Here is a 26,737-nt window from a genome sequence, read left to right as displayed (position 1 = left end):
TGATTCCAAAATTTGTGCACTTATTTTTAAACACCGTCTTGCATGAAATGGATTTTTGTGAAGTCATGACCATTTATCAATTTCCCACCCTTGATTTTGGCCTCACTTTCATCTCCGCGATAAGCCACGCTCATCGTCATCACACACAATGATCATCCCCTGTCACGTGCACTTGGTCCTCCTCCTTTTCGCCACAATTCTCCACGTTTCGTTCGGTAAGCAGGCAACATAAATCAACTTCCGGTTAAAATTGTCCACCTACAAACTGAAACTGCATCGGATTTGTTCTCCTCAGGATTGCGGTGTTTTAATTGCACTTCGGAAAAGACTTGTCCCGACGCCAAGCGAGCCCCGGTTGAAACTTGTACACAGCCAGGTGCACATCTCATTTGCATAATTCACGCCATGTCAACAATTAAACTAAATTAAGTCCCGCAGACCCGGTGTGTCTCTCGTTCGAGGGTCACCAGCGGCCGAGCGGGTGCATTCCGAGGACAGGTTGGGGCGACCACGACAAGTTCACGGCAGGCGCTCACAAGTGCATCTCCTGGATGATGATCAATCGCTGCACCTGCGACTACGACCTTTGCAACGGCTCGGAGAATCCGCTGACACCCTTCGGCGTCCTCCTCGGCGTCACCCTCGTCGTGATGAGGTTCGTCGTCCACGCGTATTTCTGGGATTAAATAAATGTCATCATGGGTTTTGTGGTTAAATTGGGCACGTTCAAGCTCTTGTAATAATTTCTTATATTTATTATAATTATTATATATTATAATTACTTATAATAATAGGTTAAATTTCTTAATAAACAAGTGAGTGAAGTTTAATCTCGTACTTGTTTCACGTCTTTATCTTCTTCTGTGTTTGGCATTAATTAATTGGGAGGAATGATCTGGTCGAAAAATGCGACAAGTTTTTGGTCCCTTTATGACATGAAATGATGAGATTTTTTAAACTTCTCAAAAACATTTTGTAATTTATTTGCTATTTCCATTTTAATTTGCGTTCGAATTTTTGTAGATTACAAAATATTGAGCGTACTCACGTCAACCTTCGCATATCTCGCATATCTCGCAAATTGAACATAGCAACATAACTTGTGAAGTTTTGCGAGATTTCGCAAAAAATTTGCTGGAAAACCATGGGATTTTTTTTCGCAAATTTACCCAGCAATTGAGCATGTCCTTATTTCGCAAAATTATTTCGCAAAGTAATTCTGCAAGAGAAATTACAGAAATCCATGGAAACAATACCAAAATAGGTGTTTTTCTGTAGATTTGCGAGATAAGGGAGTTTTGCGAAGTCATATTTTGTGAATCCCCTCACGACAGAAATATTTTGATCTTCGCAAATTTGCTAAATGAGTTGCGATGCGAAATAAGAAGTTGTCGTGAGTACGCCCATTAATGTAGTCATTGGGTGCAATTTTTACTAAATTGGCGAGAAAGTTTGACAATAAAAAGAATTTACAATTTCGATAAATATGACCCGAAAACTGCTGATATTTGATTGAATCCTGACCAACCTGCTTTTGTACAAGATTGGAAATAATGGAAGAAATTGTGCCACAAAATGTCGACCTTATGAATCTTGACGATGTGTTGGGCGAGTACAAGTGTCGAATTTGCGACCTCTTCATGATCCAGGTTTATTTTTGCACATTATGCAAAAATAATTGCACAAATTTTCACCCCTTGATTATTAATCTACAGGCCAAACTGCTCAACTGTGGTCATAAATTTTGCACGTACTGCCTCCACCTCATCCAACCCGTGAGCGGAAGGTGCCCCACGTGCTCGACGCGAATAACGACGGCCCTCCGCGTGAGACAGGTCGACGCCGAGGTCGCCGCCATCGTCACCTCACTCTCGGACGAAGCCCAGTACAAATTTCTAGCCGAAAAGGTCAAACGAAAATTGGTGCTGAAAGGAGAAGAAGAGGAAAATGCGTCGTCAAGATCAAGTTTTTTGGCGACGGAAAGGAATGAATCCGCACTCGCGATGGACAAAATCTGTGCCCTCTTAGAAATGCCAAATCCAATCCGAAATTCGGCCACTTCGTTTCTCCCGAACGTTAAGGATGACGGGAAGAACAACAAGCGACAAAATTTTGGTGGGGTAAAAGTCATGGAAAACTTATGTCCGGCTAAATCCGCTCGTGGTCTAACGACCACCGGAAGTAGAGTAAATTTCGTGACCCCGAAATCCGCCCGAGGAGGTGGATCGATTCATCTCCCGGAAATTGGAGGAGGTCAAAAAACGCCACGTGCCGTACGCCCCAGGACGAGCAGAGGTCACCCGAGCGAAAGTCGAGGTGACCTCTTCGTGACCCCGTGCTCTCCCGTCTTTATTGACGACTCCACGGAACAAGACCTGCTTCGAGTCTACGTCTGCCTATCTGCACAGCGTGACGTGGCCGATTGTGACGACGAGGTCGGCGGCGGTGGCGGTGGTGACGACGTGTACCAAATAAGTGAGGCTGATCAGTCCGACTACGTGGCGATGGCGGAGGACATGGCGGGGCTGGTTCAACTTGACCAATTCGTGGACCATTGGTCCGTCCAGAGTCGGATTCCAGAAGAGTTTGAGTCTGGTTCCTTGTCGGGGATGGAAATGAGTCTCCTGGGGTCAGATTTGTGCCAGGGGATTAAATCTTTAAGGGAGCGAGCGAGGCAGAAACTCCCGAATTCTTTGTCGACACCCCGAGGAAAATGTAAACCCCTGGAATTGGAGGAGTGGGGATTGGAGAACTTATTTCGCACTGGTCACGATGACAAGTTGCAGCGTGAGGATGACAAGTTGGTCGTGTTGATGGAGTACGACGCGGCGTTGGAAGGTTTGAGGGGACGGGTGGACCTTGGGACGGAGGAGGAGATGGACGTTGGGATGATGATGCGAGGGGACGGGTTGGGAAGTGTGAGTGCGAGAAGTGGGGGGCAGAGGTCGGCGAGATTGTGGGCTTCGGAGGATCGGAGGAGGGAAGAAACGAGGAGAAAGTGTAAGTCAGCCAGAGTTCGGGAGGCGACGACGACGACGACGATGACGACACCTTTCCAGACTCCTCTCGACCTAGCGTTTCGTCAGGTTAAACCTCTTGCAAACTTTGGAGGAGGAAACGTTGCTAATTTTGGCAAGAAATTGGCAGATAAGTGTAAAAGTGGTCGTCCTAGTACGAGTGGTGGTGGTGGTGGTGTGATAAGAAAGACATGAAATTACGAAATAAAAAATATTAAATTATCACGATTTGACTGCCCTCTTCTTCGAAGTGAATAGATTAATTTGAATTCAGAAATGAAATGATACGTATCAGATTCGATATAAAAATTGAGATCAAAATTTAAATACCCAATTGAATTAAAGTCTCACGTATATATTCATCGAATTGAGTGCTGATAAAGCATTTAACACACAATTTTGACGGCGTGGTATATTTGATCAATTAAAAAGTATGTAAAATTCTGCAGAAGTAATAAGAATAATTTAAGAAGAAATCAACTCATTTAGCAAAAAATGTAGTGCCTGCGAAAAGCTCATTTTGCATGTCGTACATAGTTTACTAAATATTTTTCCGTGTTGAAAGTGGGATTGACCCTGCTCAATATTTGCTCCTATGATGATCCCTTATCCGCAACAACCCTTCTTCATCGCATCCTTTCCCGACGACTTTGAAATGTTCATAATTATGGTAAAATTCTGGAATTAATTCAAGAAATAAGAAACACTTTGACAATTGTACGTAAAAAAATTAATTTTGCGTGCTATTTTGTATTTACTCACCTCCGCCGAGGTCGGATGAATCCCAATGGTTGCATTTAAGTCGTTTTTCTTCATCCCGAGTCGAATGGCAACAGCGAACCCTTGAACCACCTCCCCCGCATTGTAACCTATGAAATGCAGCCCCACGACGCGTTCCTGTACATAAACAAACAATGGTAAATTAGCGCCATGTCCTGAATTAATTGCACTATTTACTACGCACCTTTTCGCTCTTGCGACACACCACTTTTGCGTATCCCTTGTTCAAATCACTCGCTGGCAGTTGTGATTCGAAGGGTTGGAAATAAGTGTGATAAACTTCGATGTCATCCTTTCCAAATTTTTTTATGGCGTCCTCTTCAGAAAATCCGACGAATGCGTATTCCATCGGAGTGAATACGGTCGTCGGACAGTTGACGTAGTCCGTCAGCGTGGTCGATTTTCCAAATAATCGCTAAATTTTAAAAAATACGGTGAAAATGTCATTCTAAAAATTTTCGATTGCAAATTTTTTGCTTACTCTGGCAAGCAATAGGCCAGCTTGAATGGCGGCCGGAGTGAGTTCCGGTCTGCCCTTGGTGCAGTCACCGATGGCGTAAATGTTGGGAACGCTGGTTTGATCCGATTCGTTGGCGAGGACGAATCCCGACTCGTCCACTTTGACTCCGACGGGACCCAATTTTAACCCGGGCGTGATGGGAAGTCTCCCCGTGGCGAACATGACGGTGTTAAACTCTTCCTCCACGACGGACCCAGCGCCGGATGTGGGTTTCGAGGAGACAATTAAAGTCCGCTGGTTGGAGGAGCCTGGTTTCCCTTCCTTCACGGAGACGGGGACACGACCCACTTGGAATTTTACGTGACACTCGTCCTCCATATATTTCCCGACCAGGTCGGCCATTTGTTGGTCGAAACCGCGCAACAGGATAGATCGGACCTGTGAAAAGGATACGTTTTAAGACATTTTGGCACAAAAATGAACTAAATCCTTTAAATTCACCATAATTGTGGTATCGATTCCCAACCCTTGAAGAAATCCGGCCGTCTCCAATGCAATGTAGGAACCACCAACGACCAGCGTTTTTCCGGGGTGATTCTGCAGTGAGAAGATGTCGTCGGAGGATAAGCAGTACTGTTTCGCACCTGGGACGTCTTCCGGATAGTGGGGACGACCACCCACGGCAATTAATATGTTGGAGGCTGTATGAATGGAAATTTTCCCCTGTTTTGTCGTCGCTTTGATAGTGTTGGCATCGACAAATTCGCCCAAACCGTTGATATATGTGACGTTAGAGTCCCTGAGGGCGACCCGGTAGGTCCAATTGGTCCCTTTAATACGATCCTGGACATTTTGGACGAGTGCGGGCCAGTCGACGGATTCTGGAAATTAATAAATTATGAAAATCAGGTCATAATTAATTATTTATTTAATTAATTAGATTAGTACTTGACTTTGACGTATCCACACTCGTCCACCCGTAGGAACTGGCGTCCGATATATTTTTACCGACAAGTGATGCTGCAAATTAAATTTTCAAATTGAAACCTTCAATTAATATATACACTCAAAAATGCTGATAATTTAGTTCGTCTGTCCATACCGACATGCATCATCTTCTTAGGAATGCATCCAACGTTCACACACGTTCCCCCCAACCCCCACGTCGTCCCCTGTGGCGACTCAGGTACAAAGTCCAAAAGCGCAACTTTTGCTCCCAGAGCGGCCGCTTCCTGTCAATCGGATAATAAATGAATAATTAAATTAAAGGTCAGGTCAGAGAAACTAATTTATTAACTACCGAGTGTCCTGATGTATTACATACCTTGGATGCCGCCAACCCTCCCGACCCTCCTCCAATCACGATAAGATCGTAGTCATACTTTGACCCCTTTGTTGGCGATGGCGATGCCGATGACGACATAGTGGATTTGGTGACAACTAGTAATTTTTGTTGAGCCTGAAGAAGGGGGGTTAGGTTACAGGTGGTGGTGGTGCTACTGGTAAGGATAAGTTTACTGCTAAAGGTACTGAATTGACGAAACAGCAACATCAATCAACAATGCGGCCAACTAAACAAAGTGAGATGACAAAAAATACAACCACCCAAATTTATGCAATTCTCCGCTATGAGTAAAATGATCTCGGGAAAGGCTAGATTCCTTCCTCGCCTTTGCTGGAACTGGAACTCTCTAACTGATGAAATAACAACGAGTTTTATGCAACTTTTTCCATCAAAATTTCATCAGCTAAAATTGACGAAGGATTTTATTTCAAATATGTATCTCCATATTTCATTTTTATGGACCGAATTTGGTTGCTGAATCTGAAAAACAGGTCAAAATTGTTGCCCCCCACAACTTGTACCATCCCTCATCGAATCTCACCGTCTCAAGAATCTCGAAACTCTCACTCTTTTACAATCATCATGCATCAATTTTTTAAAGAAATCCACCAATTGCTGAGCTTTTTAGCTTCCCAAAAAGTTTTGAGAAAATTGCATGACACGAAAAAAAAGGATATGATACGCATCACGAGACGAATCTTAATTGCAACACGATAAGTTCAAACTGATGTTAATCATTATATGAGACACAATAAACAAAGAGACGACAAATATTATGCACATTTACATAAATACGTATAATAATTTATTACAAACCCTGCACATTTTGTTTTTCATTTTGAGAGATAAATATTTCAGACCTTAATTCTTGGATATGTTTTGGTCATTTGTTTGGAAAACCCCTACGACTGGGCAGCCTTTAAGGTCTGCGTGAGGTTGTAGTGTTCCTCCTTGATGTCGACGTCCCCCCAACCCCACGCCCCACCCCCGCCACCACCTTCGTCATGGTCATGCCCCCCGCATCATCCCCCGTCCTCCTCACCCGCGCCATGACCACCTCATGTGGCACCGTCTTCAAATCGTACGCCAACCCAAAGTAGGCGCACAGGTCGATAAACGCGCACGACCAGTTGAGCCCGTACGCACCTGGAAGTCAAAATAAGGTCATAGGCACGAAAGGTCAAAGGTTATCGTGTAAAGGACTCACCCAACTCGGCCGCCTTGTAATCTTGAGGATACACGTGGTGATAGTTATGCTTTTCGGGGTTATCAGAAGGATAAGCATCATTAAATTGGATAAATTATGATGGGCTTATTATTGGCTAGTTACCCATCCTTCTCCAATGGCGAGCAGGGCGACGAGCTTGTTTTCTCTGGCGAAAATCCTCCTGTAGAAAACAGAACGAAAGAAATTAAACTAATTTGAAAAAAATAAAATGTGTCAACGGTTTGGGAAACATGCCGTTCGAGTTTTTTGCGGAAAAAAATCAACCCAAACAAAAATTTGGATCATTTCAAAAGTAAGGTTACCTTTTTCCCAAATTCCAATTTTTATTAGGGTCTAAATCAAACTTTGACCTTAAATATTTGAGCTGGAAAACCTGCGGAGTTGATTTAATTTTCGAAAATCAAAATTTTTGTCCCCAAAAAATCTCGAGAGGCTTACATATTCTCAAACTAATGACACATGTTAAAACGACTATATGAAATCCGCACTACATTGCACCACGTTTCGACAAAAGAAGAAAATGGAGACGTACGTATCATATTTTTTATATCCGTAAAGATGCGCAGCGGAGTTGACGAGCCAGGTAAAGTGAAGCGTCGTCATGTAGCGAAACGAGTTGACGGCGAGGGCGTCGAGCAGACTCATCGTGGGAAAAAGGGACATCAGCGTCCAAATCGGGACAGCAAAAACGGCCAGGAACTCAAGGACGCGGTAGTGTCTGAAATATGTATAAAAAAAGGTGTAACAACAGCTTGTGACCTGAGTGACCTTCTCCTGACCTTGACTGGAACCTGACGATGGGGTCATTGTCGAGGTCAGAGAAGTCGAGACAGTGCTCCTTCTCCCTGACGGCGGGATCTTCTCTGACGAGGAGCCACCCCATGTGCGCGAACCAGAACCCACGCCGCGAGTTGTAAGGGTCCGCGGCCGTCTCGGTGTACTTGTGGTGCAGCCGGTGGTCCTTGGACCATTTGAAAATGCTGTGCTATTCGTTAAACGGGACCACGTGATTACTTCATTATCATAAAAAAATTAATTACTAATTTGCATACCTGGCCGGCGGCCGTTTGCGCCACGGCGAGAAATATTTGGAGAGGGAGTTTGGCTTTGAAGGTGCGGTGTGACCAGTAGCGGTGACACCCCACTGTGATCCCCACCCCCATAAAGTAACCCATCACAATGGCTGGAAATTATGCAAATTTTTAACACCATTTTGCACACATTTTTAACCATTTCTCAGCTCTGGGAATTTATTTTAAAATTCTGGACGACAAATTTGTAGCCAGCAAATTGATTAATTGAATGACGGTGAGTTTTTTTAACCCATTTTCGATGAGTTCCAATTTTTCTGGAGGTTTTTTAAACTTGAGATCTCCTCCTTCAAAAACTTTCAAAATCTGGAGTGCGTATTTTTTTAACTCCCTGCTCTACAAATTTGTCTTCCCGAATTTTAAAATAAATTCCCATGCAGAGCCGAGAAACGATTAAAAATGTGTCGATTCGAGTCCCATTTAGTTAATAATCATAAAATTAGCACGTCGTCACCCTAATAACTCACTTGGGTAGACGACCCCCCAGGGAACTCTGCCCCACAGGATGAGATAAATCCCGTAGAGTCCGAGAGCGTGGATCGGGGGGACCCAGATCCTATTCCACTGATGCATCTCTAGTCCGAAGGGGTGTGACGAGGTGCAATGGTACGAACGCTTCGGTGCAGCTGTGACACTGATGGATTTCCTGTCCTCCATTTTCCCTAAATTTCTGTATCTTTTCAAACTCTGAGTAAAAATCGCTCCCTATTTTTCGGCGAGAAATTAGTGGTGTGACTTGAACTGATTATTGTTGGCTTTTCCATGAGCTCCTTTTCCTTCCTGCTGTCACGACCAAGTGAGGCGAATTAACCCATCAGCGTCACCTGCACGCATGGTCACATGAATATTCTGTCGAGTCCAATCTCATCCTGAGGTCCAATCATGCCGCCCCCAACCAAAAGCCAATTTCATACCGCACACAAACACAAACGGCTAAAAACGAGATATAAATGAACAAATTGCTCTCAGCCAAGTTTAGACTGAAATAATAACAATGATCATAACTCGTTTTCAATCGTAAGTAATCATCCAACTTTTGCACGTTGTCAGTCAGACAGCGTACGTACATACGTTTATTCACGAAATGATAATTCTTCCATTCAGATCAAGGTGGACGGCATCCCGTCAACTATGTACAAAATCCTGTCGTCCGATTACATTATGCAACTACCAAGCCAAAAATGCATCCCTTCCGCTATGCAATTTTGCCAATACAAACATTTAAATTATTCTATCGTCGCTTTTAATCCGACTTAATCTTGGCTTTAGAGATATGTAATACGTTTAAAGAATTGGTGCATGGAGTTAAACTCCGCAAATCGCATGCCAATTTTTTGCAAAAAGGTACATATTTTGCTGCCTTATCTGCATAACTTACCTACCTTACGTCAACAAGTCACTTCCATTTTCCAACTTAACATTGACACCAAAAAAGAGGAGACTCGAATTAAATTCGCCAATTTGCCAAGGAAGGAAATTACTTTTTACCTCCTCATAAATAATAATCTACGCAAATTACGGTATTCTCTAGAGATAAAAAAATACGTATGGGAAATGCAAGGTTGGATTGCTACCTCTATTTACACATTTCTTCGCCAAATAAATAAATATTTTGCTCATAGCGAAAACAAAGGATTTTTGCGAAATTTTTCAGCACAATCAGGCTTGATCACGTCATTCATGGAATTTATGCGTAAACTTTTCCTTCTTCGATTCGTCTTTTCCATTCTGGTTAATAATGCGACAGCCGACTGCACATTAGTACGCATTGTCCTCTTAATTGTGCCCTATAAAAAATGGACAAGAATGCGTCCACCATTAATTAATTACCGCACTTCCGCTCTTTCTTGAAATGAAGATCCCAATTAAAGCCGTTTTAATGAATGATACGCACATCTTCCTCGCCACAAATTCTCGCAAATTTTTACACTATTTCGGCAAAAAAACACAAAGGTTTCGCACTCTTTTTCATCCTCCTATAGTTAAAGCCATTTTAATGAGTACGCAGTTCCTCCTCGTCATCAAATAAGCCAAAAAAATTTAATAGTCTCGCAAAAAAAATAGAACTTTTCTTCTCCTGACTCACAAGACAAGGAATAATTTAAAAGTATGAATTGAGACGGGCCTAGGCAGCTTTGGACTGTCGCAAGGTTTGGGTGACAGCGAGGTGTTTGAGGGGAATGTCGGGATCGCCCCATCCCCACGGGGGCAGGCGCGTCCCCTCATCGTCATCCTCACTCTCGCACTCCGCGTCCCCCTCGTCCTGGTTGCCGAGTAGCTCGTCGTGGAGCTTGACGTCGCCGGTTCTCTTGACCCTGGCGCGGACGACGTGGGGAGCCACGGTTTTGAGGTCGTACGCCATCCCCAGCGCTGCAAACGTGTCGATGAAGAGGGCCGACCAGTTGCGCCCGTAGGCACCTGAAAGTCAAAATAACGTCATATTGGCACGAAAGGTCAAAGGTTATCGTGTAAACGGCTCACCCAACTCGGCTGCCTTGTAATCTTGAGGATACACGTGGTGATAGTTATGCTTTCGGGGTTATCAGAATGATAAGCATCATTAGATTGGCTAAATGTTGATAAGTTTATTCTTAAGAATGGCTTGTTACCCATCCCTCCCCCACGGCCAGCAGGGCGACGAGACCGTTCTCGGAGGCGTAAATACCCCTTAAAGAAGGCAAGAAAAGGGTCAAATAAAGATGCCTGGGTAGAAAATAAATCGGAATTAGCATTGTGGGGGAGCTTACTTGTCGTACCTGCAGAAAAAGAATGTTTAAATGAATTATTTAGCTCTAAAACAAGCATGTTTTTTTTTATATAAATCACTCACGGTTTTGATCCCCAGAGGTGTGCCGCAGAGTTGACGAGCCTTTGAAATTGATACAAATTTTAGTACAGAATCGCAATATTGCAATAGAAAGAGTAGAAGCGATTAGAAGTGGATTAGAGGATTAGTGGATTAGAGGTAGCGATTAGTACTAGATTATTACCAAGTGATGTGGAGTGTGGAGATGTACATGGCGTAGTTGACGCAGACCAACTCGTACACCCCCAACGAGCCAAACACGCTATGAAATATCCAGATCGGAACAAGGTACATGCTCAGAACCAACAGCGGCCAGTAGTACCTGACAAAAAGGGTACAGTTTCATTTTTAAAATGTCACCATAATATATGCTATTCTATGTGCATACTTTGTCTGGAATCTGACGACGGGGTCATTGTCGAGGTCGGTGAGGTCAAGGGTGGCCTCCTTCTCTTGCACGGCAGGGTCCATCCGCTCCAACAACCATCCCACGTGGGCGAACCAAAAGCCACGAGATGCGTTGTGTGGGTCGGCCGAGGTTTCCGTGTACTTGTGATGAATCCTGTGGTCTCGACACCACTTGAAAATCGGGTACTGTACAGTTTTACAAATGGTAATTTATGTATTTTATGCAAATTTTTGGAGAATTTTGGATATATTTTCACCCACCTGCGCCGCCATGGTTTGAGCGTACATTAGCAAGACCTGGAGCGGAAAGGTGGCCTTGAAAGTTCTGTGCGCCCAATATCTGTGACACCCCACAGTGATCCCCATCCCGGCGAAGTAGCCCAGCGGAAAAACTGACAAAAATGGAAAACATTATCGTCTCTTAAATTTCCATGCAAATTTTTCATGAAAAAGTCTCACAAAGGGCGAGGACACTTCTGGGGACGGATCCCAGGGCGATCATGTACCAGCCGTGGAAGCCCAGAATGTGCGCGGTGGACAGCCAGATCCGGTTCCAGTGATGCATCTCCATGCCGAAGGGCCCTGTCATGGTGCACACGTAGGTTCGCCCCCCTCCCACCACACCCACGCGCTTCTCCTCAACCACATTGTTGTTGATGTTGGTGTTAGTCTCGCTACTTCTCCCCATTTTAGAACCAGGAGAACTTCCACTTCTTAATTAAATCAAGTAATCATGCAAATGGAACTAGTCCGAAATAAGCTTTTGACCTAAAAATTGACACGATTGGTTTTTATAAAAAAATTTTAGAATTGTTCTTACTAAATTTTATTTTATTTCGACGTGGAAAAATTACAAATTCAAACAATTGCAAATACAAACTTCCGGTTTACAAAATATATGTAAAAAAAAGTTACTTGCAAAGAGATACGTCACTACGATTCTGCATGAAAATCTCATACCCAGAGAATTTAATACCACAGCCACTACCCAATATAAATCGAAATTAAATTTTGCACATATTACTTCTTGCCCTAAAACTGTTTCGACGCGAAAAATTGCAACATTGGGTTAAAAATGTAAGGCTTGAGGGTAGAAAAGATTCACGTAAAAATTGTCCCTTAACACAGGACCACTCTGCAGCTTGATGGAAATGTGTGCGACCACAACCACAGCGTCCCTGCCCTTCGAGATGCTCTCCTCGCAGTGAAGTGATCTCAACTTGGGCATCTGAGCGATGGCAAAATCTCAGGAGTGATTCATCCCTTCCAGAAGAACGCGTACATACTTATTTATTTATCATGGTCGTAAATAGATCCACCGTTTCTTCACCTTCAGAAAGGAATATGTACCATCCTCGTCGTGACAGTCTCCTTTTTACGCGTTCCCTTGTGATGCATTGGTCGTATTTACCCACACATGACACGACACGACGTCCAATTCATACACCTTTTTTCCTGGTGGTTACAATGGCTCCATTTTAATTAGGAAACCATCGATGTTCCCAGCCACACGTATGCAGAAAGCTAAACATAGACGGAATATTCGGCCTCAGAGACAACGAAAATCTCAGGTAAGGTCCAATCTAGAAAACCTAGTCTTCAACGTCCCATAACGAATTTATGCGTGACAGTCTTTCCAGATTGGGTTGGCGAAATCCAGATTTTACGGAAATATGGGCAATTTTTAATCAACCAGCATTAAACATGACAAAGCAGTGGCATAAAAATTACGTGAAATTCACTAATAAATGGGACATTCATCATGGAAAAATTTCATAGATTGTTGTGCGTCATTTCATTAGCGGTGTTATTATTTTTTTTAAGTCTCTACTTTTGGACTTCAAGTCGAACAAAAGACCCGATTTTCACACAAGATCCCATCACTCCTTAATCAATTGCGGAAAAATCCCTTGTAAAAAGTACCTAAAATTTCACCAGAAATTATCTCAGCTATAAAATAAAATTAATGTGACGCGAAATCATCAGAATTAATCGTATCGTTTAAAGTAATTCAAGGTAAAATTCTCAAACAAAACTTAATTTGCAGAGTGACAAAAACAGTATTTTTCCGTACACAAACTTCCCCAGGAGTGGAAATTAAACAAACCAAATTGTTAGAGCAAATTGGTTGATAGGGAAAAAGTGTCCCGTCATCCAAACCAAAAAAGCGAGCAGAATTGTGTTAAAGAATAACCTTCGCTTTGCCATTTCCACTGCATTTATCCAACGATAAGTTATGCCTGCAGTTTCTCACTGATCTTCCTCACAAGGCCGACAAACAGCACGACCAAGACGAAGAAACTGCATTCATTAAACCCAAATTGATTGTAGGTTTAATCCAGACAATGATGAGAAAAGGAGTCGCGTTATTTCATGGCTCACTTATTTAATTGCAAGAATTCATTTCAGTTCAATACAGCTTTTCCACTCGTTCTTATTTAACAATTGAAATTTCCTGAAATGCACTTTTGTCCAAAAATACGAGACGATATTATAATGAAATGAAATAAATAAATAAAAAGCTTATTGTTAACTCACGAAAAAACTACTTTGGTCTCATGAAAATTGCACAAACTGCTATTTTTTTGTGTAAAAATTCGTGAAATGCACTTTTGTCCAAAAATGAAAACTTTTTTTTATTTTATTGTAAGGTTTGATTTCATCAAAATTATGAAAGAAATAGGTACATATTTGTTACGTATGTTAATTATAATTGCAATTCTATAAATAGTATTATCAATCAATCCCATTATGTACATATTTGTATGCAAATTGGCTGCAAGGTTTCTCCTCGTGCACTGCTCTAATGGGATTGGGTGCCCCATGATGACACACGCCTCGCCACGCCACGCTGCACCCAACACAAAGGTCGACCCATTCAATGGACAACAATCCACCACCACCACAACAATCCAACACCAAAACAATGACGTTGCAACAAACACTATCACCACCGTTGCTTGATCTGCTAAATACTTTTTGCCAACAATTACGCACATTCCAGAGAAATAAAGATAAGAAAAAATATAAGATAAGCTATGTATTAAAGTTTAAAATTGCAAAAAATAAAATCGTGGCGTTTCTCCAACCACCAAAATTAATCGTATGTTTATAATGAGGTGCATAAATATTAACCCTGAAGCACGATATCCATCCATCGCGATGTACTAATTTTTCGCAATATCTCCTTGGCCGTGGACAATTAACACGGATGTGACGACGCTAAAAAAGAACTCATTCCACTTTCTTCTCCATGCCGGAACCAAGATCAAGTTCAACCCTCATTCCCTACTTGTTAATATCACTCGCTAATAAAAAAATGTCCAACGACCCAATAAGTTCCTCAACGTCCTTAGGGAAATTGGTTATGCGGAACGAACGGTAAAATTGCATGGAATTGGCAATATTAAACAAAATGTCAGAAAATGCTCAGAAATTATCATTTTAGAAATCTAAAATTTCAGTATTAGAATTTCTTAGGAAGGAATCTTAGAAGCGAAACGGGTACCAAATTGGACCTATTATTTACTAGGCCCAGAGAATAAATAATCGATCGATAAGGTTCATGACTTATTATTGGGTGGTGAGAATGTGAGATTATTATTGTCGTGTCAATAAAAAGACCTGCTATTTATTTACATACACTCATCCTTTCACCTCGTACAAAAACCCGGGTGTTTCTCGTTTCTCCGGGCAGAATCGGGTATGCAACTTGTGTGTGCTATGGTCCGAGGAGGAGAGGGAGCATGTTGAGTAATCTGCTGAGCAGTAGGGACACGGTGAATTAGGTCATTTTTCCCCCACCTGCTGCCTTCCACCTGAAAAGAAAATCTGACATTTACTTATTTCCAGCCCCGGATTACCTCCAATTCATATTTACAAGCTAAGCTAAACAATATTGGAACCAATTTTAGAAAAAATTGGGAAAAATTTTGCAACTGTAAAGAAATCTGGGGTTCTTTTTGCGCATAATTTGCACACCATAAATTGAATTTTCAGAAAATCATGATTACAACTTTATATTAGATAAACTGAATTGAAGAGTGCAATTGTAAATAATTAATCAGGATTGTTGAAACTATAGTTCTGCAAAATTTGCATACACCGTTTATTTAGGAAACCCTTATAAATTACATACATTTTTTCCCAAATAATAAAGTTCCTACACGCAATTAATCAATTAGGTAGGTACTCCATGCAGACAAAAAATTGACACAGTGCTCAGCTAGCTCACACATGAATCAAACCAGCCAAACTACTCAATTACGCAGCAACTAAATAACTACGGTGCATATTTACATATTATTATTGAAATAAATACGTAAATATTTACTAAATAAAGCAACAACAAAATTTATCAAATACCAATAATCAAAACCTCGCAAAAAAAAGTGTAAAATAGTGCGAAATTCCATAAGTGCACTTATCGTAGGAGATATAAATCTCATACCAGTAGTGCTCGTTCTCGTTCCCGTCCTCGTAACCATTCGTGCATGTTCTCTGAACCATTTTTTATGTGTTTTAATGGACTAGCGAATTTTGCATCATCAGAGAGTGAACAGTATCGTCGTCATCAGAGTCGCATGCATTCGTGCCATTCTTATTCGCACTAGTTAAATGTTAATGCGCGTCTCGTCGTAATGTGATCTCTCTCTCTCTCCATAAAAATAAATATCTCGCCTGTCTGTCTGCCTGGTCCTCTCCTCTACATTTAATCAGAGCTAAAGTTAAACTGTGGATATAACGCGATAGGAAATTTAAACCATTTAAATTTAACTGTACTTTGTTAGTACCAGGAAATCAGCATGTCTCAGCAGGAGCTGCACATCATGATACGCCTCTTCTCACCTACTTTGCAAAATTACTACGCTGTCACAAAATTATGCTTTTGTTTATTAAGAAGTATAACAAACTTTACATAAATTGGTGCCAAAATGTTTGCTCAAAGATTCGCGTATGAAAATAAATTATTTGCAAAAGTGCTAAAAGTTTGAACATGGATATTTGTGATCTCCAATCAGAGATGGGAAGATAAGGGGGTATTTTTCTTATCGCATCATCTTCGACAAAGTCTGCTGGGGAATCTGAAATAATCTGAATAGGTATTTTATTTAATATTTATATTTATTTTGTGCTTTTGGCGTCAAACTTGTAACATTTTGGGACATTATGATGGTTTATAAATTGTCTTAAATTAAATTAATAATTAGATTAATTTTTGAATTTGATAGAAGGAGGGATGCCGACTGAGCCGCCCCCACTGCGTCGTTCTCTTCGTGAGAGACGCTGTTCCGTGAAGCACAGCGAGTACTACGGGAGCGCCACGGAGACCGGAAGTCACTCAAAGTCTTCTCCCAGTAGTAGAAGGAGAGCTTCCTCCACCACCACGACCGGAAGTGCAGGCCCACCACGACTCACCCCACTCTATGATTCGCCACCTCTTCTGGATATCAAACCGATCGTATGTCTGTTACCACCGACGCTTTCAGACAGCCGAGGTCCAACTTCCGGTTCCTCTTCAGCGTCCTCCCAACAACCGCTGGAAATCTGCACATCGCCCAAGATGCCACTGTTACTTCCTCCCCCACCACCACGCCCACCACCCCGCGACCGGAAGTGCGAAATTGTCCACGCCACGTACAAAAAGATCCGAAGAGCTCTCCGAGAAGAGAAATCCGTTCAAGTGAAGATACGGTGGGCTCAAAATAGGGAACAATTAGGTAGAAATAAAATTAAAAACTCAGTGTAACCTCGATTAGCCCGAGTCAGGTTGTCATTAATAATTGAGGGAGGCACGACCACTACAACTTTTTTTTATTTTTAGGCAGAATTTGCTTATCTTCAAACTACCTGTGTATTTTTCCATATTCTACATAGGCACATAAGTTTTGATAACTATAAGTGTTTATAGTTATCAAAACTTATGTTATCACATACGTATTACATATGTATTAGGACCCATAAGCCTTGACTCGGGCTTAAAAATGGTTCAATTTTGAAAATGCGTATCAAATTTTTTCTTTATCAGATCGTGATCTCCAATCGCACAAAAGTTTTTCGCACCTCCACAACGCGGCGAGATTGATCCGACGATCTTCCTCCACGTCCGGTGGTCCAGAAGCTACTAAACCCAAGGTGAAAAACCACATTAAACACTTCCCCACGCCATCCACGACCGGAAGTGGTCCTCACGAGATGGTGGGTCCCGTCGTCTCGGTCACACTGTTCACCTCGCCGAAAGGGCAAATCCCCCCGTTTAAACCGCCTCCAGCAGAAACGACGCCAGGAAAGCAGCGAGGTCGTGGGCGCCCGAGAAGGAAAGTGGTTTCGACACCCGCGACGGCGTCTTCCACTCCACCGGAAATCGTTCTCTCGTTGACGCAGAAGGTGCACGCGGCGACGTTGCCGTGGGTGCAGCGGATTCCACCCGTCGTGTCGTGGACGGCGATCCCGTTCAACGTGGCGGAAGAGGATGGCAAGTTCCTTACCAATATCCCATTTCTGGGCGATGAGATTATCGACAAGGACAGCAAGTTCATCGATGACATGCTTAACTTGTATCAGGTAGAATTTTTTTTGCAAATGTTGCTTCCCCAATTTCTTTACGGTTTCGTACAATTTCAAAGTTTTCCAAATACTTTGAGCATCTGCGTTTTGTAAATGCCTATAAAAATTGGAAATAACGTAAAACTACTACTGGTTCTCCAACATCTTTAAAATATATAAAATTTCAAAATGTTCTTAAATATTTCTACATTTTGATAATTATGGTTATTTTTTAAAATATGTAAATAGTCCCGATACTTCAATTTACGGAACATGAATATGAAATTTTAGATAAATTTATGTAATCCGCATCGAAATTTTGTGGAACATTTCAAAAATAGTGAAAATTTTGCAGGGGAATTTGCACGATTTAACGAATCGATCCACGACGACGGCGAGTCTTGTGTCTCCGCCACTCCCCACGACCGTTTCGACGTCTTCTGCACCTCCATCCACGCCCTCTCGCCTCGACGACCACATCCTCCTCCTTCTGGTCCAAGAGTTGGAACAAATCCCAAAATTTGCTACAAACTTGTCGCAACCGAGTCCCCTCATTTTCACCGCCATCGCTGCTACGCTGCCCGGAAACGGAACGGGACCAGACCTCGCTGCCCGGTACAAAGCAATCCTGGCGAAAAATATTGTGGCAGCGAGAAATATGGGGTCACCGCCACCAGCACCGCGCGAACAGGACCCTGCGACCTACGCGATTCCGAACATTGATGGTCCACACGCAAAGGACTTGCCGCGAGAGGGGTCCATGCACGCTTTTCAGTACTTGTTCTGCCGGCGGTGCTACCAGTACGACTGTCCCAGAGGGCACAGTAAGTAGGCCACACCCACTCTGAAAATATGGTCGCATTGTTTTAACCTTACACTTACTTATTTTGGTGATGTCAATTTTATCCGAAATCTTGAAATCACTTTTGAGTGTTTCAAAGTCCTAAAAGTCTCAACTTCTCCCAGCAGATCCTTAAATAAAGTGTCTCAATTTCCCACGATACATATTATACGATTGTCTCAGAATGCGTGTAAGTAGTTGACACACTCGAGAAAAATAATTACATATTTTTCAGACTAAAGTTCACAAAAAAGCAAAATTCCAAAAAGTCTCAAGTTTCTCAACTTCCCCCAAGTCCTTAAACTGTCTCAATTTCCCAAGTTGCCCTGTTCGTCTCAAATTCCCACTCTGCTGGTCCCCAATCTCAGCTTTCGTCTCACCTTTTCATAGCATCTTTTCTCCCAATTTTTCAGATGGTGACGACCACATTGACCTCAACACTCGTCGACCTCAATCCTCGACCACTCCTTCTCAATTCTTCTGCCAAAACCCGACCTGTTTCCGGATAAAGTCCGAATTTCCTCCTCCCCCCGAGGTGGCGGAGGAGGTGGTTTGGACGGCTGGGGAGAAATCCCTCTTCCGCGCCATCCTCCCCTCCTTCCCCGACCCCTGCTACATTGCTCACCTCCTCCTCACCAAAACCTGCGCCCAGGTCGCCACCTTCGTCTCCATCCACACCCCCCAAACGACGACACCCCTCCCACCGCCCCCACCTCTCCAACCACCACCGCTGCCTCCTCCTCCTCCTCCCCCTCCGACATCCGCCACGATGAAGAAACGCTCCAAAAAGTCGGGTTCCTCCATCTCCAAGAAAAACCTGTCGCGTCGTTGGATCAACTCGGTTCGGATGCGGACGACGAACTCGGCGACGGGGAGTGTCCCCCTGCCCGCGAGATTTATGCCCTGCGCCCATCGCCACGATGACGCCGACACGAACGGGACGTCCTGCTGCACCGAGAAGAACCCGGCCTGTTACTGCGCCAAGAATGGGACGAGCTGTGAAAAGTTTTGCAGCTGTCCGCCAACCTGCAAGATTCGGTGAGTCGGATTTTCGCCATCACTGACTTTTTCGACACTAATTTCCATAGTTTGCAGATTTCCTGGGTGTCGCTGTACCTCGACGTGTGACTCGCGAAGGTGCGTCTGCTTCGTGGCGGCGCGGGAGTGCGACCCCGACCTCTGCTCAGGCTGTGGGGCGAATGAGCTCGACCCCAACAAGGTTTCCTGTCGAAATGTCAACATTCAAAAAAGACTTCGTGAGTAAAACATGAAAAATAAAATTTGGCACGTAAATAGAAGCAGATTAAGCAGAATTTAGTTTGCATTATTAAAAAAATTTACGATATTTAAAAAAATACGGTATAAAAAAAATTTGCAGTATTAATAGAAGATCACAATGAATAGAAATCCCTAAATGAAATCTGTAGAGTAATGCACAATAGTGAGAAAATAGGAATAATAGTTTTTCCGTAATAACTTCTTTCATAGTTAACATAGCGCAGAGATTAATGCATCAATAGAAAGATGCGAAGTTACCCGATTTCAATTCTCTATCATTATTATTCCGAACGATAATTCAAAAGACCGATTTTCCATGTAAAGTCTGATACAGTTTGTGTCGAGCAGGGAATTTTGAGTAGGCAAAGATTCTCACAATCAATCTGGGCTTCTGTACGACCAATGTGCAGAAGACAGGGCTATCTCGCCTACACTACACTCCATACACGGTGTTTACCATACCGCAGGTAACATCTCACGGTAACCGGAACCGCTTACACTAAGTGGCATATCTTCGTGTCAGATAGAGGACTGATCTCTACTGATTGCGGGTTACCATGCCCTGTACACATTATTGATACTGCTATAGCGTGAGTATTATTTCCATTAGTAATTCGTACCGAAATTCCTATAGCTTGTTCTTATCCAAATTCTTCTTCATACTTAATTAGATTATCTCTGAAACCGATTATTGTGCTGAGCTCTACGGAATCTCTCCTGTTGGCTTTAAACCATAAATCGTTTCATTTGTTTGATTGGCACTTATTCTAAATCATATCTCTTTCCTATATCACTCTCGCATGTAGCTCCAATCTAGGATCACGAACCTATTCCAATGGTAATGCATGTATTTTATACGGAGTATTTGCAATAGGTGCATAATCGAGTACACTTAGCATATACCACTATATATACATATATCCATCACGTAATAATGTATTATTCTATACGTATTTACACGCATAATCCATTACAAATCTAAATAATCAACTCGAGTTAATCGACATTAATAATTTTCCTAAAATGTCCGACCCAAACTTTGGCATAATTTTCTCCAAGAATTCAATTTTTGCACTTAAATAAAATCGCAAAATTACCGTACATTATTTTTATCATAAAAATATTTACTTTCAAATTATCATTTGATTAATTTGTAAATTTTGAACGACTTTAGATAAGCACCTTTTAATGGGGCCGAGCGATATTGCTGGTTGGGGGATTTTCATCAAGGAGGACGCCCAACGGGGAGAGTTCATCGCCGAGTATCGTGGGGAAATCATCTCCCACGACGAGTCGGAGCGGAGAGGTCACTTTTACGACAAAATTCGCCATACTTTCCTCTTCGAACTTAACGACCGTAAGAAATTTAATTATAAATGATACTATTTATGCCATTTATCACGCTTTCATAAATTTGCATAATCTTTGCATGCAGACTTTGTCGTGGACGCGATGCGTAAAGGGAACAAGGCGAGATTCATCAATTCCTCAAAGACTCCAAATTGCGAGGTCAAACGGATGCTGTGCAATGGTAGATTTAAATTGTTGCCAATTACTAATTTGCACGTGGAATTTGCCATTAAAACTATATTTTTCTCCTTAGGCGACCACCGCATCGGAATTTACGCGAAACGCTTCATCGACGCGGGCGAAGAATTGTTTTATGATTATGAAGACGGTAAGAAGACGGGGTTTATTTTGTAGATGAGAAGCTTATCCTGATGATAACCACGTATTTCTCTTCACCAGTGCTGGAGAAGCAGCAGCGAGTGGCTGCCACGGCGTCACTGCGGAGCGGTCCCGTCGCAGCGTCGTCATCAACGACGCCCTCCTCGTGTCCCCTTCCTCCTCCGCCGCCGCTGGGGGGAACTTCCAGCAAAAAGTATTAGGCAAACCTGCCCCAATTTCGTCCCCACAGACTCAAAGTCAATCATGCCACGTGCTAAATAATTAAATTAAGTATGGTGTTAACTAAAATTGTGATTGAAAGAACAACCTCTGGTCATGCGAATTCCACGTGACCACTAATTCTATAGTCAAGTGATGATTTTCTAATCCTCGTGAACCGTAATCTTGCCAAGTTTCCTAAAATCATTGATATACAAATGATGTGTTAAAAACTATTTCGTGATAAGTTTCCACATTTCAGAATTTATCAAATTGTTAATATGGGCGTTAAGGTGCTGTTAAAATACATGTTTCCCCATGAATGAATTACCAAGATCAGTCTAGTCTAATAAATAAATAAATCAATCAATCAATTATTGACAATACAATTTATTTTTAATTGATATCATCAAAGTTAAATATATTTAAATAAAATAACAACAAGTCTCTCGGTGAAGCCAAGAAGCTCAAAAGGTACATACATGGCACATATTATTTTAATGACGTACAATTCAGCACCAATTTGATTGAATTCTGATTGAATTACGCATTTATGTAGATGGATAGAAAGGTCTGTAAAATTTATGAAGTCGAACAATAAAAAAATATACTGAAGGTAAAGTGGAGGTAAGGCTTTAGGTAAAGAAATACAAAAGTATAAAAAATAAGTAAGGCTGCGTATTGAAGGGTTTGCAGCCTATTCATCCTCGTCATCCTCGCCATCGTCGGAACCAAGGATGACGTCTCCCAACTGAGCCATCTCGATGAAGCTCGTGGTAAACATCATAGTACTCGGAAGGCCCCCACTCTCAGCATCCTTGAACGAGTCCTCCTCTCCTTCCATGTCATCGTCCCCAGCGGATTCAGCACCAGGCCCTTCGGCACTTGTCCCCTCCTGCTCAGGAGATCCAGATTCCTCTCGCCCCACAAATCCTCCTTCGGCAGACCCATCACTTGTCCCCTCGCGCCCAGGAGATCCTGTAACGACCTCCTCCTCAGTCCTTGCAGGAGGAGCTGCACTGGTGCTGGATGGTCCTGCCGTCTGCGTCTCTGGGAGAGGAACAGTCACAGACCAGGGTTTGGATGGGTCGCTGGCCACCTTCGACGCAAACATTCTCGACATCTAGAGAAATCAGGGTTGAAATGCATACCAGAGTTCAAAATGGACTGTAAAATAGCAAATAAATAATGTCTTGCTTCTAACCTCGATCATGATTTGTCTGTTAATGTCGTCATTGTCGTCGTCACCGCCGTCGCCACCATCGTCCTCGCCTTCCTCGTCCGATGTGAGGACACTGTAAGTGTAAGGACAATTTGTTAGAAAAAACTACTAAATTTGATACTCAAAAAATTAAAAAAAACAAATTCCGAACCTGCTGTCCCTTTTCCTATCATTTTCAATCTTTTCGAGGAACAAGTTGTCATAGTCGTCGTCGTCGTCGTCATCATTTACGCCTTCGTCGTCCGCTGCTGGCGTATCCGCAGTTTCGTCGTCGGCTTGTTCATTGTTTGTTGCCTTCACTGCAGCGTCAGTTTGATCTCCATTTTCCTCGTCGTCCCGATTTTCTTGTTGGTTTTCATTTTGAAGAGATTTCAACGACTCGAGAGATGGACTCGATGGGATGAGAGCTGTTGTTTGAACTTCCTCCGCCCTTTCTTCCATGACGAGAAGCGGCGAGGGAGATTTTTGTCGATGTGTAGTCTTCGATTTCGGACCGGGTTTTCGTCTCGGAGTGGAAATGGAACTACCCGAATTGAGATCTTGTTCACTCTTGGGACGTGGTTTGACGAGGGGTTTGGGTTGAGCGGTCTCCGCGGTCAGATTCTCGTCCTCCTCGTTGAAAACAACTTCTCGCTCTTCTTCTCTGGGTGGCTCTTCGTTGGTCATTATTTGTGAGTCAACAATTTCAATCGATTGCCCAGAATCAGGATCCTTCTCTTCTTCGTTGTCATCGATAACATCCGAGTTTGATTTCTGTTCGGAGGGTTTCTTCTTCAAGTCCTTCTTCTTTCTGCCCACTTTCCGTTTCGGAGCAGCCACATTCCGCTTCTTAACGACTGAGCGGGATTCGTGAGGAACGGTCATCTCCTCCTCTTCCTCCTCCTCATCTTCATCCCCGTCTTGCTTGCTCGGAGTGAGGGCGGATTTTTTCTTCTTCGCCAACTTCTTCGTGACCGTTTCCGCCTTCTTCTTTTTCCCCTTCCTTTTGGGGACGTTCTCCTGCTCCGAAGTGGAGGGCGATACTGTCGGCACGGGGACCTCAACGGGACGTTTCGTCGCCTTTCTCACTGGTGGTTTCGCCTTGGTCTTCTTGGCAGTCGATTTGACTCCAGTCGTGGCTTCGGTTCCAGGCAAGGTCTGAATTATATACACAACAATCAATTAGTTTGATGCATCTCTTAAAATAAAATACACACCAATTTTTGTGATAGCTTTGCATACTCACAAAACCAATATTTTTACTCACCTTAAAACCCACTTGATGCTCTTCCAAGTAATGTTTAGCCATCTCTTTGCCCGCCACGTCGTCAAGATTCGCCTCTCTGATCTCGGGGAGGTTCACTTTCACGAAGAAATCTTTCTCCAAGCAGAGTTTGCACTTGAACGCGTGCTCCTTCTTGCTCACCTTGGCAGCCAGGATGATGTGATAAGTGAAGAAATGCGAGGTCAAGAGAGGATCAAGGTTGGCGAAGGATTCGCCACATTTGTCGACAGGGCAGGTGAATAACGTCCTCATAGGAGGAGGAGGAGAAGGAGCTGCCGGGGTGTCGAGCGTGCCATAGTGAGGCGTGTACGGACCAGAGTAACGCTTCTTGTCCATCACGGGAAGCGTCTTCCTTTTCTTCTTCTTGGCTGGAGGAGAAGATGGGACGATGGTGTCGGCGGCAGAGTTGTCATTTTCTGTGGGAGACTCGTTTTCAATTTCTGACTCTGCTGTAGGGCTTTTTGTCTGCAAGTTTTCCAGAAATGTGCGTTTCTTTCCTCGGGGCCTTCCCCTTCCCCTGGGGGGACGATTGAGTGGCGCGGGCGGTGAAGGGGGCACGAGTGGTGGGGACTTCCTCGAGCTCAACCTCTTTTGAATGACTGGTGTTGAAACAGTGGTAATTTTAGATTGTGGTGGAATTGCCCTTTTCGGAGTGACAAATCTACAAGAAGATTACAATTAATTGAAAGTCAACATCTAATTAAAAAAACAAATTCTCTCGAGAATTCACTGATTAATTAATCATAAAACGGTAAAAACTAGCTTAATTATTGATGATTTGCTTACCCTCCCATTATTGCTGACATTTCTTCTTCGCTGGAGTCCTCCTCTTCTTCTGCATGGTCACTACGTGCGACCGCCTCGACCCTCCGCGACCCTTGATTCGCAGCACCCCCTCGTCTTCCTCGACCTCGCTTTCCTCCCCTCCCTCGCTGATTAGGAATTGTTCTTTTGAGTGGAGGTGGTGAAGGAGTTGTCAGTCTTTCAATTGCAGGAGATTCGGTACGGGTTGGGCGATGAGACGCTTTTCCTCGACCTCGCGACAGTCTTCCAAATCCTGGACGAATCGGTCGGTCTACAGTGGCAGCCACCTTGCTCGTCTCCGCTTTTGGACTTTTATCCTCATCTTTTTTAGCATCAGTCTTTGATTTCTTCCTTCGGACGATTCTAAAACCAAAATGTGACAAAACAAAGCGTTAGATTTTGAAGAAACATTGTTGTTTTTTAATACAATTTGCAAATAAAAGCAACATTTTTTAAATTCTACTTCTATGCATTGTTTTTTTTTACATTTTTCGACATTTGGGTCTAATCCGACTTCTTCGCTTACCTTTTAACCTCGAAAATATTATCTAAATCTGAATCAGATGACCCGGTAGATACGCTACTTCCGTCGTCACGATCATTAAAATTGTCTTTGTCGAAATCATAGGCTAGGTTTTGAGCAGGAAGTGCAGATTCAACTTTATTGTCGAGGAGGAGATATCGAATTCGTCCGAGGCTCTCCTTCTTCCGGGTGCTTTGCATTTCCTCCTCCTCCTCCTCCTCCTCGTCCGGGAGAAGAGGGTCACTTCTCATCGCCCGCAATACGACTTCTTCCGCCTCCACGCGGCTATTCTGATTGGTCAACAGGTTGGCTGCTGCGTCATCGTCAGAATCGTCGTCTTCACCGCTATGTGCGGGGGGTGGGTCGAGGGGGACCAGGTGGACGGAGGGATTCGGTAATTTCCCTGTGACGTAATCTGTGAGAAATTGTTTCAATATTAGCAATCTGTCTGTAAAAACTTTTGCAATAAAAATAGGATTCTTATTTTCCTTACTGCGAATTACTTGTCGTCTATACTCCTTCCAAACGTAGTCCGCGTGACTGGGATTTGGCGAAGCTGTCCCAACTAAGACTCGTCTCCCCAACGCCTCGACGCCCCCGACAATTTGCACATTTAAGTTGGCCAGTTGGGTGAGAAAGTGTTCCTCTCTGCGAAGGGATTCTATTACTCCGTTGATCGTGGGTCGACACGTGGTGCAGACCCGCATCCCACTCCCCGGCTCAAAAACGAGTGGGGGAGCAACCAAGTTGAGACTGTAAAGAGAGATGAACAAATTTTGATAAGATGATAAACAAAATCACCATTAACTATGAATGAGATATTAAACCAACCTGCAAATTCTGCTTAGCGCTCCGGCAACTTTCTCCGACCCCCAGACGTCCTCCATGTCGACGTCGACACGTGTGGCGGAACAAAAGACACAACTCCCCGACATCATGATAATTATGACGATAAGGGTGCGATCGCGTCGGTAGTTAACCACACCACAGCAAGCAAACAAGTAGTTGATCTCTACCGGCTGACATAAATAAAACACGAGGAGGAGCACAATCTACCGATTATCTCTTAGCTTATCACTTCCGCCGCCTTCTATAATTAGCTAACTAGTTCCAAGTTTTCTTAAAGTTAATAGTATAACTGAATAATAATTAATTTAATTTGCAATTTAAACAAGTCCACTTGTTTGCGAGGGATGCGTGCGTGGACGGCAAGTGGCAACTCGCGCTCTCAAGTCCG

The 26,737-nt window shown here is 43.1% G+C and overlaps 5 protein-coding genes across 7 annotated transcripts; 1 reads left to right on the top strand and 4 right to left on the bottom strand.

Annotated features, from left to right (window-relative positions):
* Positions 1-3,351: 3,351 nt before the first annotated feature.
* LOC110856243 (thioredoxin reductase 1, cytoplasmic) lies at positions 3,352-5,888 on the bottom strand. The gene is made up of 8 exons (XM_022104715.2): positions 5,582-5,888; positions 5,360-5,489; positions 5,206-5,277; positions 4,759-5,138; positions 4,279-4,695; positions 3,982-4,212; positions 3,780-3,914; positions 3,352-3,695 (listed from the first exon to the last, which is right to left on the bottom strand). The coding sequence occupies exons 1-8, from the start codon at positions 5,807-5,809 to the stop codon at positions 3,624-3,626; spliced, it is 1,665 nt and encodes a 554-aa protein (XP_021960407.1). The 5' UTR covers positions 5,810-5,888; the 3' UTR covers positions 3,352-3,623.
* Positions 5,889-6,521: 633 nt separating this feature from the next.
* Positions 6,522-9,814, bottom strand: LOC110856376 (stearoyl-CoA desaturase 4). Its single transcript, XM_022104861.2, has 7 exons — positions 8,389-9,814; positions 7,883-8,013; positions 7,610-7,815; positions 7,363-7,548; positions 6,933-6,990; positions 6,810-6,858; positions 6,522-6,748 (listed from the first exon to the last, which is right to left on the bottom strand). The coding sequence occupies exons 1-7, from the start codon at positions 8,576-8,578 to the stop codon at positions 6,522-6,524; spliced, it is 1,047 nt and encodes a 348-aa protein (XP_021960553.1). The 5' UTR covers positions 8,579-9,814.
* Positions 9,815-9,947: 133 nt separating this feature from the next.
* On the bottom strand, positions 9,948-12,621 carry LOC110856136 (acyl-CoA Delta(11) desaturase). Of its 3 annotated transcripts, none has more exons than XM_035856928.1 (10): positions 12,051-12,621; positions 11,595-11,903; positions 11,397-11,527; positions 11,116-11,321; positions 10,912-11,049; positions 10,752-10,790; positions 10,669-10,677; positions 10,531-10,588; positions 10,403-10,451; positions 9,948-10,339 (listed from the first exon to the last, which is right to left on the bottom strand). In XM_035856928.1, exons 2-10 carry the CDS (start codon positions 11,821-11,823, stop codon positions 10,047-10,049), a joined length of 1,152 nt encoding a protein of 383 aa, XP_035712821.1. In that variant the 5' UTR covers positions 11,824-11,903; positions 12,051-12,621; the 3' UTR covers positions 9,948-10,046. The 3 variants fall into 3 exon arrangements, with proteins under 3 accessions (XP_035712821.1, XP_021960276.1, XP_035712820.1); XM_022104584.2 differs by having other exon boundaries at positions 12,096-12,621; XM_035856927.1 differs by having other exon boundaries at positions 11,595-12,619.
* Positions 12,622-14,869: 2,248 nt separating this feature from the next.
* LOC110856183 (histone-lysine N-methyltransferase EZH2) lies at positions 14,870-22,061 on the top strand. Its single transcript, XM_022104652.2, has 10 exons — positions 14,870-16,237; positions 16,367-16,855; positions 17,164-17,699; positions 18,037-18,505; positions 18,936-19,560; positions 19,618-19,778; positions 20,975-21,157; positions 21,236-21,331; positions 21,404-21,478; positions 21,550-22,061. The coding sequence occupies exons 2-10, from the start codon at positions 16,375-16,377 to the stop codon at positions 21,687-21,689; spliced, it is 2,766 nt and encodes a 921-aa protein (XP_021960344.1). The 5' UTR covers positions 14,870-16,237; positions 16,367-16,374; the 3' UTR covers positions 21,690-22,061.
* On the bottom strand, positions 22,062-26,730 carry LOC110856182 (neurofilament heavy polypeptide). Its single transcript, XM_022104651.2, has 8 exons — positions 26,332-26,730; positions 25,994-26,253; positions 25,504-25,915; positions 24,960-25,340; positions 24,156-24,834; positions 23,061-24,046; positions 22,892-22,982; positions 22,062-22,810 (listed from the first exon to the last, which is right to left on the bottom strand). Exons 1-8 carry the CDS (start codon positions 26,436-26,438, stop codon positions 22,385-22,387), a joined length of 3,342 nt encoding a protein of 1,113 aa, XP_021960343.1. The 5' UTR covers positions 26,439-26,730; the 3' UTR covers positions 22,062-22,384.
* Between the last annotated feature and the right edge of the window lie 7 nt (positions 26,731-26,737).

The sequence above is a fragment of the Folsomia candida genome, unplaced genomic scaffold (assembly GCF_002217175.1).
Source record: "Folsomia candida strain VU population unplaced genomic scaffold, ASM221717v1 Fcan01_Sc015, whole genome shotgun sequence".
NCBI classification, from domain to species: Eukaryota; Metazoa; Arthropoda; class Collembola; order Entomobryomorpha; family Isotomidae; genus Folsomia; species Folsomia candida.
The sequence above is the reverse complement of the archived record's forward strand: the minus strand, read 5'-3'. Positions and strand labels throughout refer to the sequence as shown.

Coding starts and splice junctions, on each gene's coding strand:
- LOC110856376 (XM_022104861.2), bottom strand. CDS start 8,578: ATGGAGGACAGGAAATCCATCAGTGTCACAGCTGCACCGAAGCGTTCG. Junction 7,816..7,882: donor CGCAAACGGCCGCCGGCCAG/GTATGCAAATTA, acceptor TTTAACGAATAG/CACAGCATTTTCAAATGGTC. Junction 7,549..7,609: donor ATCGTCAGGTTCCAGTCAAG/GTCAGGAGAAGG, acceptor TACATATTTCAG/ACACTACCGCGTCCTTGAGT.
- LOC110856183 (XM_022104652.2), top strand. CDS start 16,375: ATGCCGACTGAGCCGCCCCCACTGCGTCGTTCTCTTCGTGAGAGACGC. Junction 16,856..17,163: donor TCAAAATAGGGAACAATTAG/GTAGAAATAAAA, acceptor TTTCTTTATCAG/ATCGTGATCTCCAATCGCAC. Junction 17,700..18,036: donor ACATGCTTAACTTGTATCAG/GTAGAATTTTTT, acceptor AAAATTTTGCAG/GGGAATTTGCACGATTTAAC.
- LOC110856136 (XM_035856928.1), bottom strand. CDS start 11,823: ATGGGGAGAAGTAGCGAGACTAACACCAACATCAACAACAATGTGGTT. Junction 11,528..11,594: donor CAGAAGTGTCCTCGCCCTTT/GTGAGACTTTTT, acceptor CATTTTTGTCAG/TTTTTCCGCTGGGCTACTTC. Junction 11,050..11,115: donor GTCGTCAGATTCCAGACAAA/GTATGCACATAG, acceptor CCTTTTTGTCAG/GTACTACTGGCCGCTGTTGG.
- LOC110856182 (XM_022104651.2), bottom strand. CDS start 26,438: ATGATGTCGGGGAGTTGTGTCTTTTGTTCCGCCACACGTGTCGACGTC. Junction 26,254..26,331: donor GCGCTAAGCAGAATTTGCAG/GTTGGTTTAATA, acceptor CTCTCTTTACAG/TCTCAACTTGGTTGCTCCCC. Junction 24,835..24,959: donor ATGTCAGCAATAATGGGAGG/GTAAGCAAATCA, acceptor ATCTTCTTGTAG/ATTTGTCACTCCGAAAAGGG.
- LOC110856243 (XM_022104715.2), bottom strand. CDS start 5,809: ATGTTGCTGTTTCGTCAATTCAGTACCTTTAGCAGTAAACTTATCCTT. Junction 5,490..5,581: donor GAGGGTTGGCGGCATCCAAG/GTATGTAATACA, acceptor TCCGATTGACAG/GAAGCGGCCGCTCTGGGAGC. Junction 4,213..4,278: donor CTGGCCTATTGCTTGCCAGA/GTAAGCAAAAAA, acceptor TTTAAAATTTAG/CGATTATTTGGAAAATCGAC.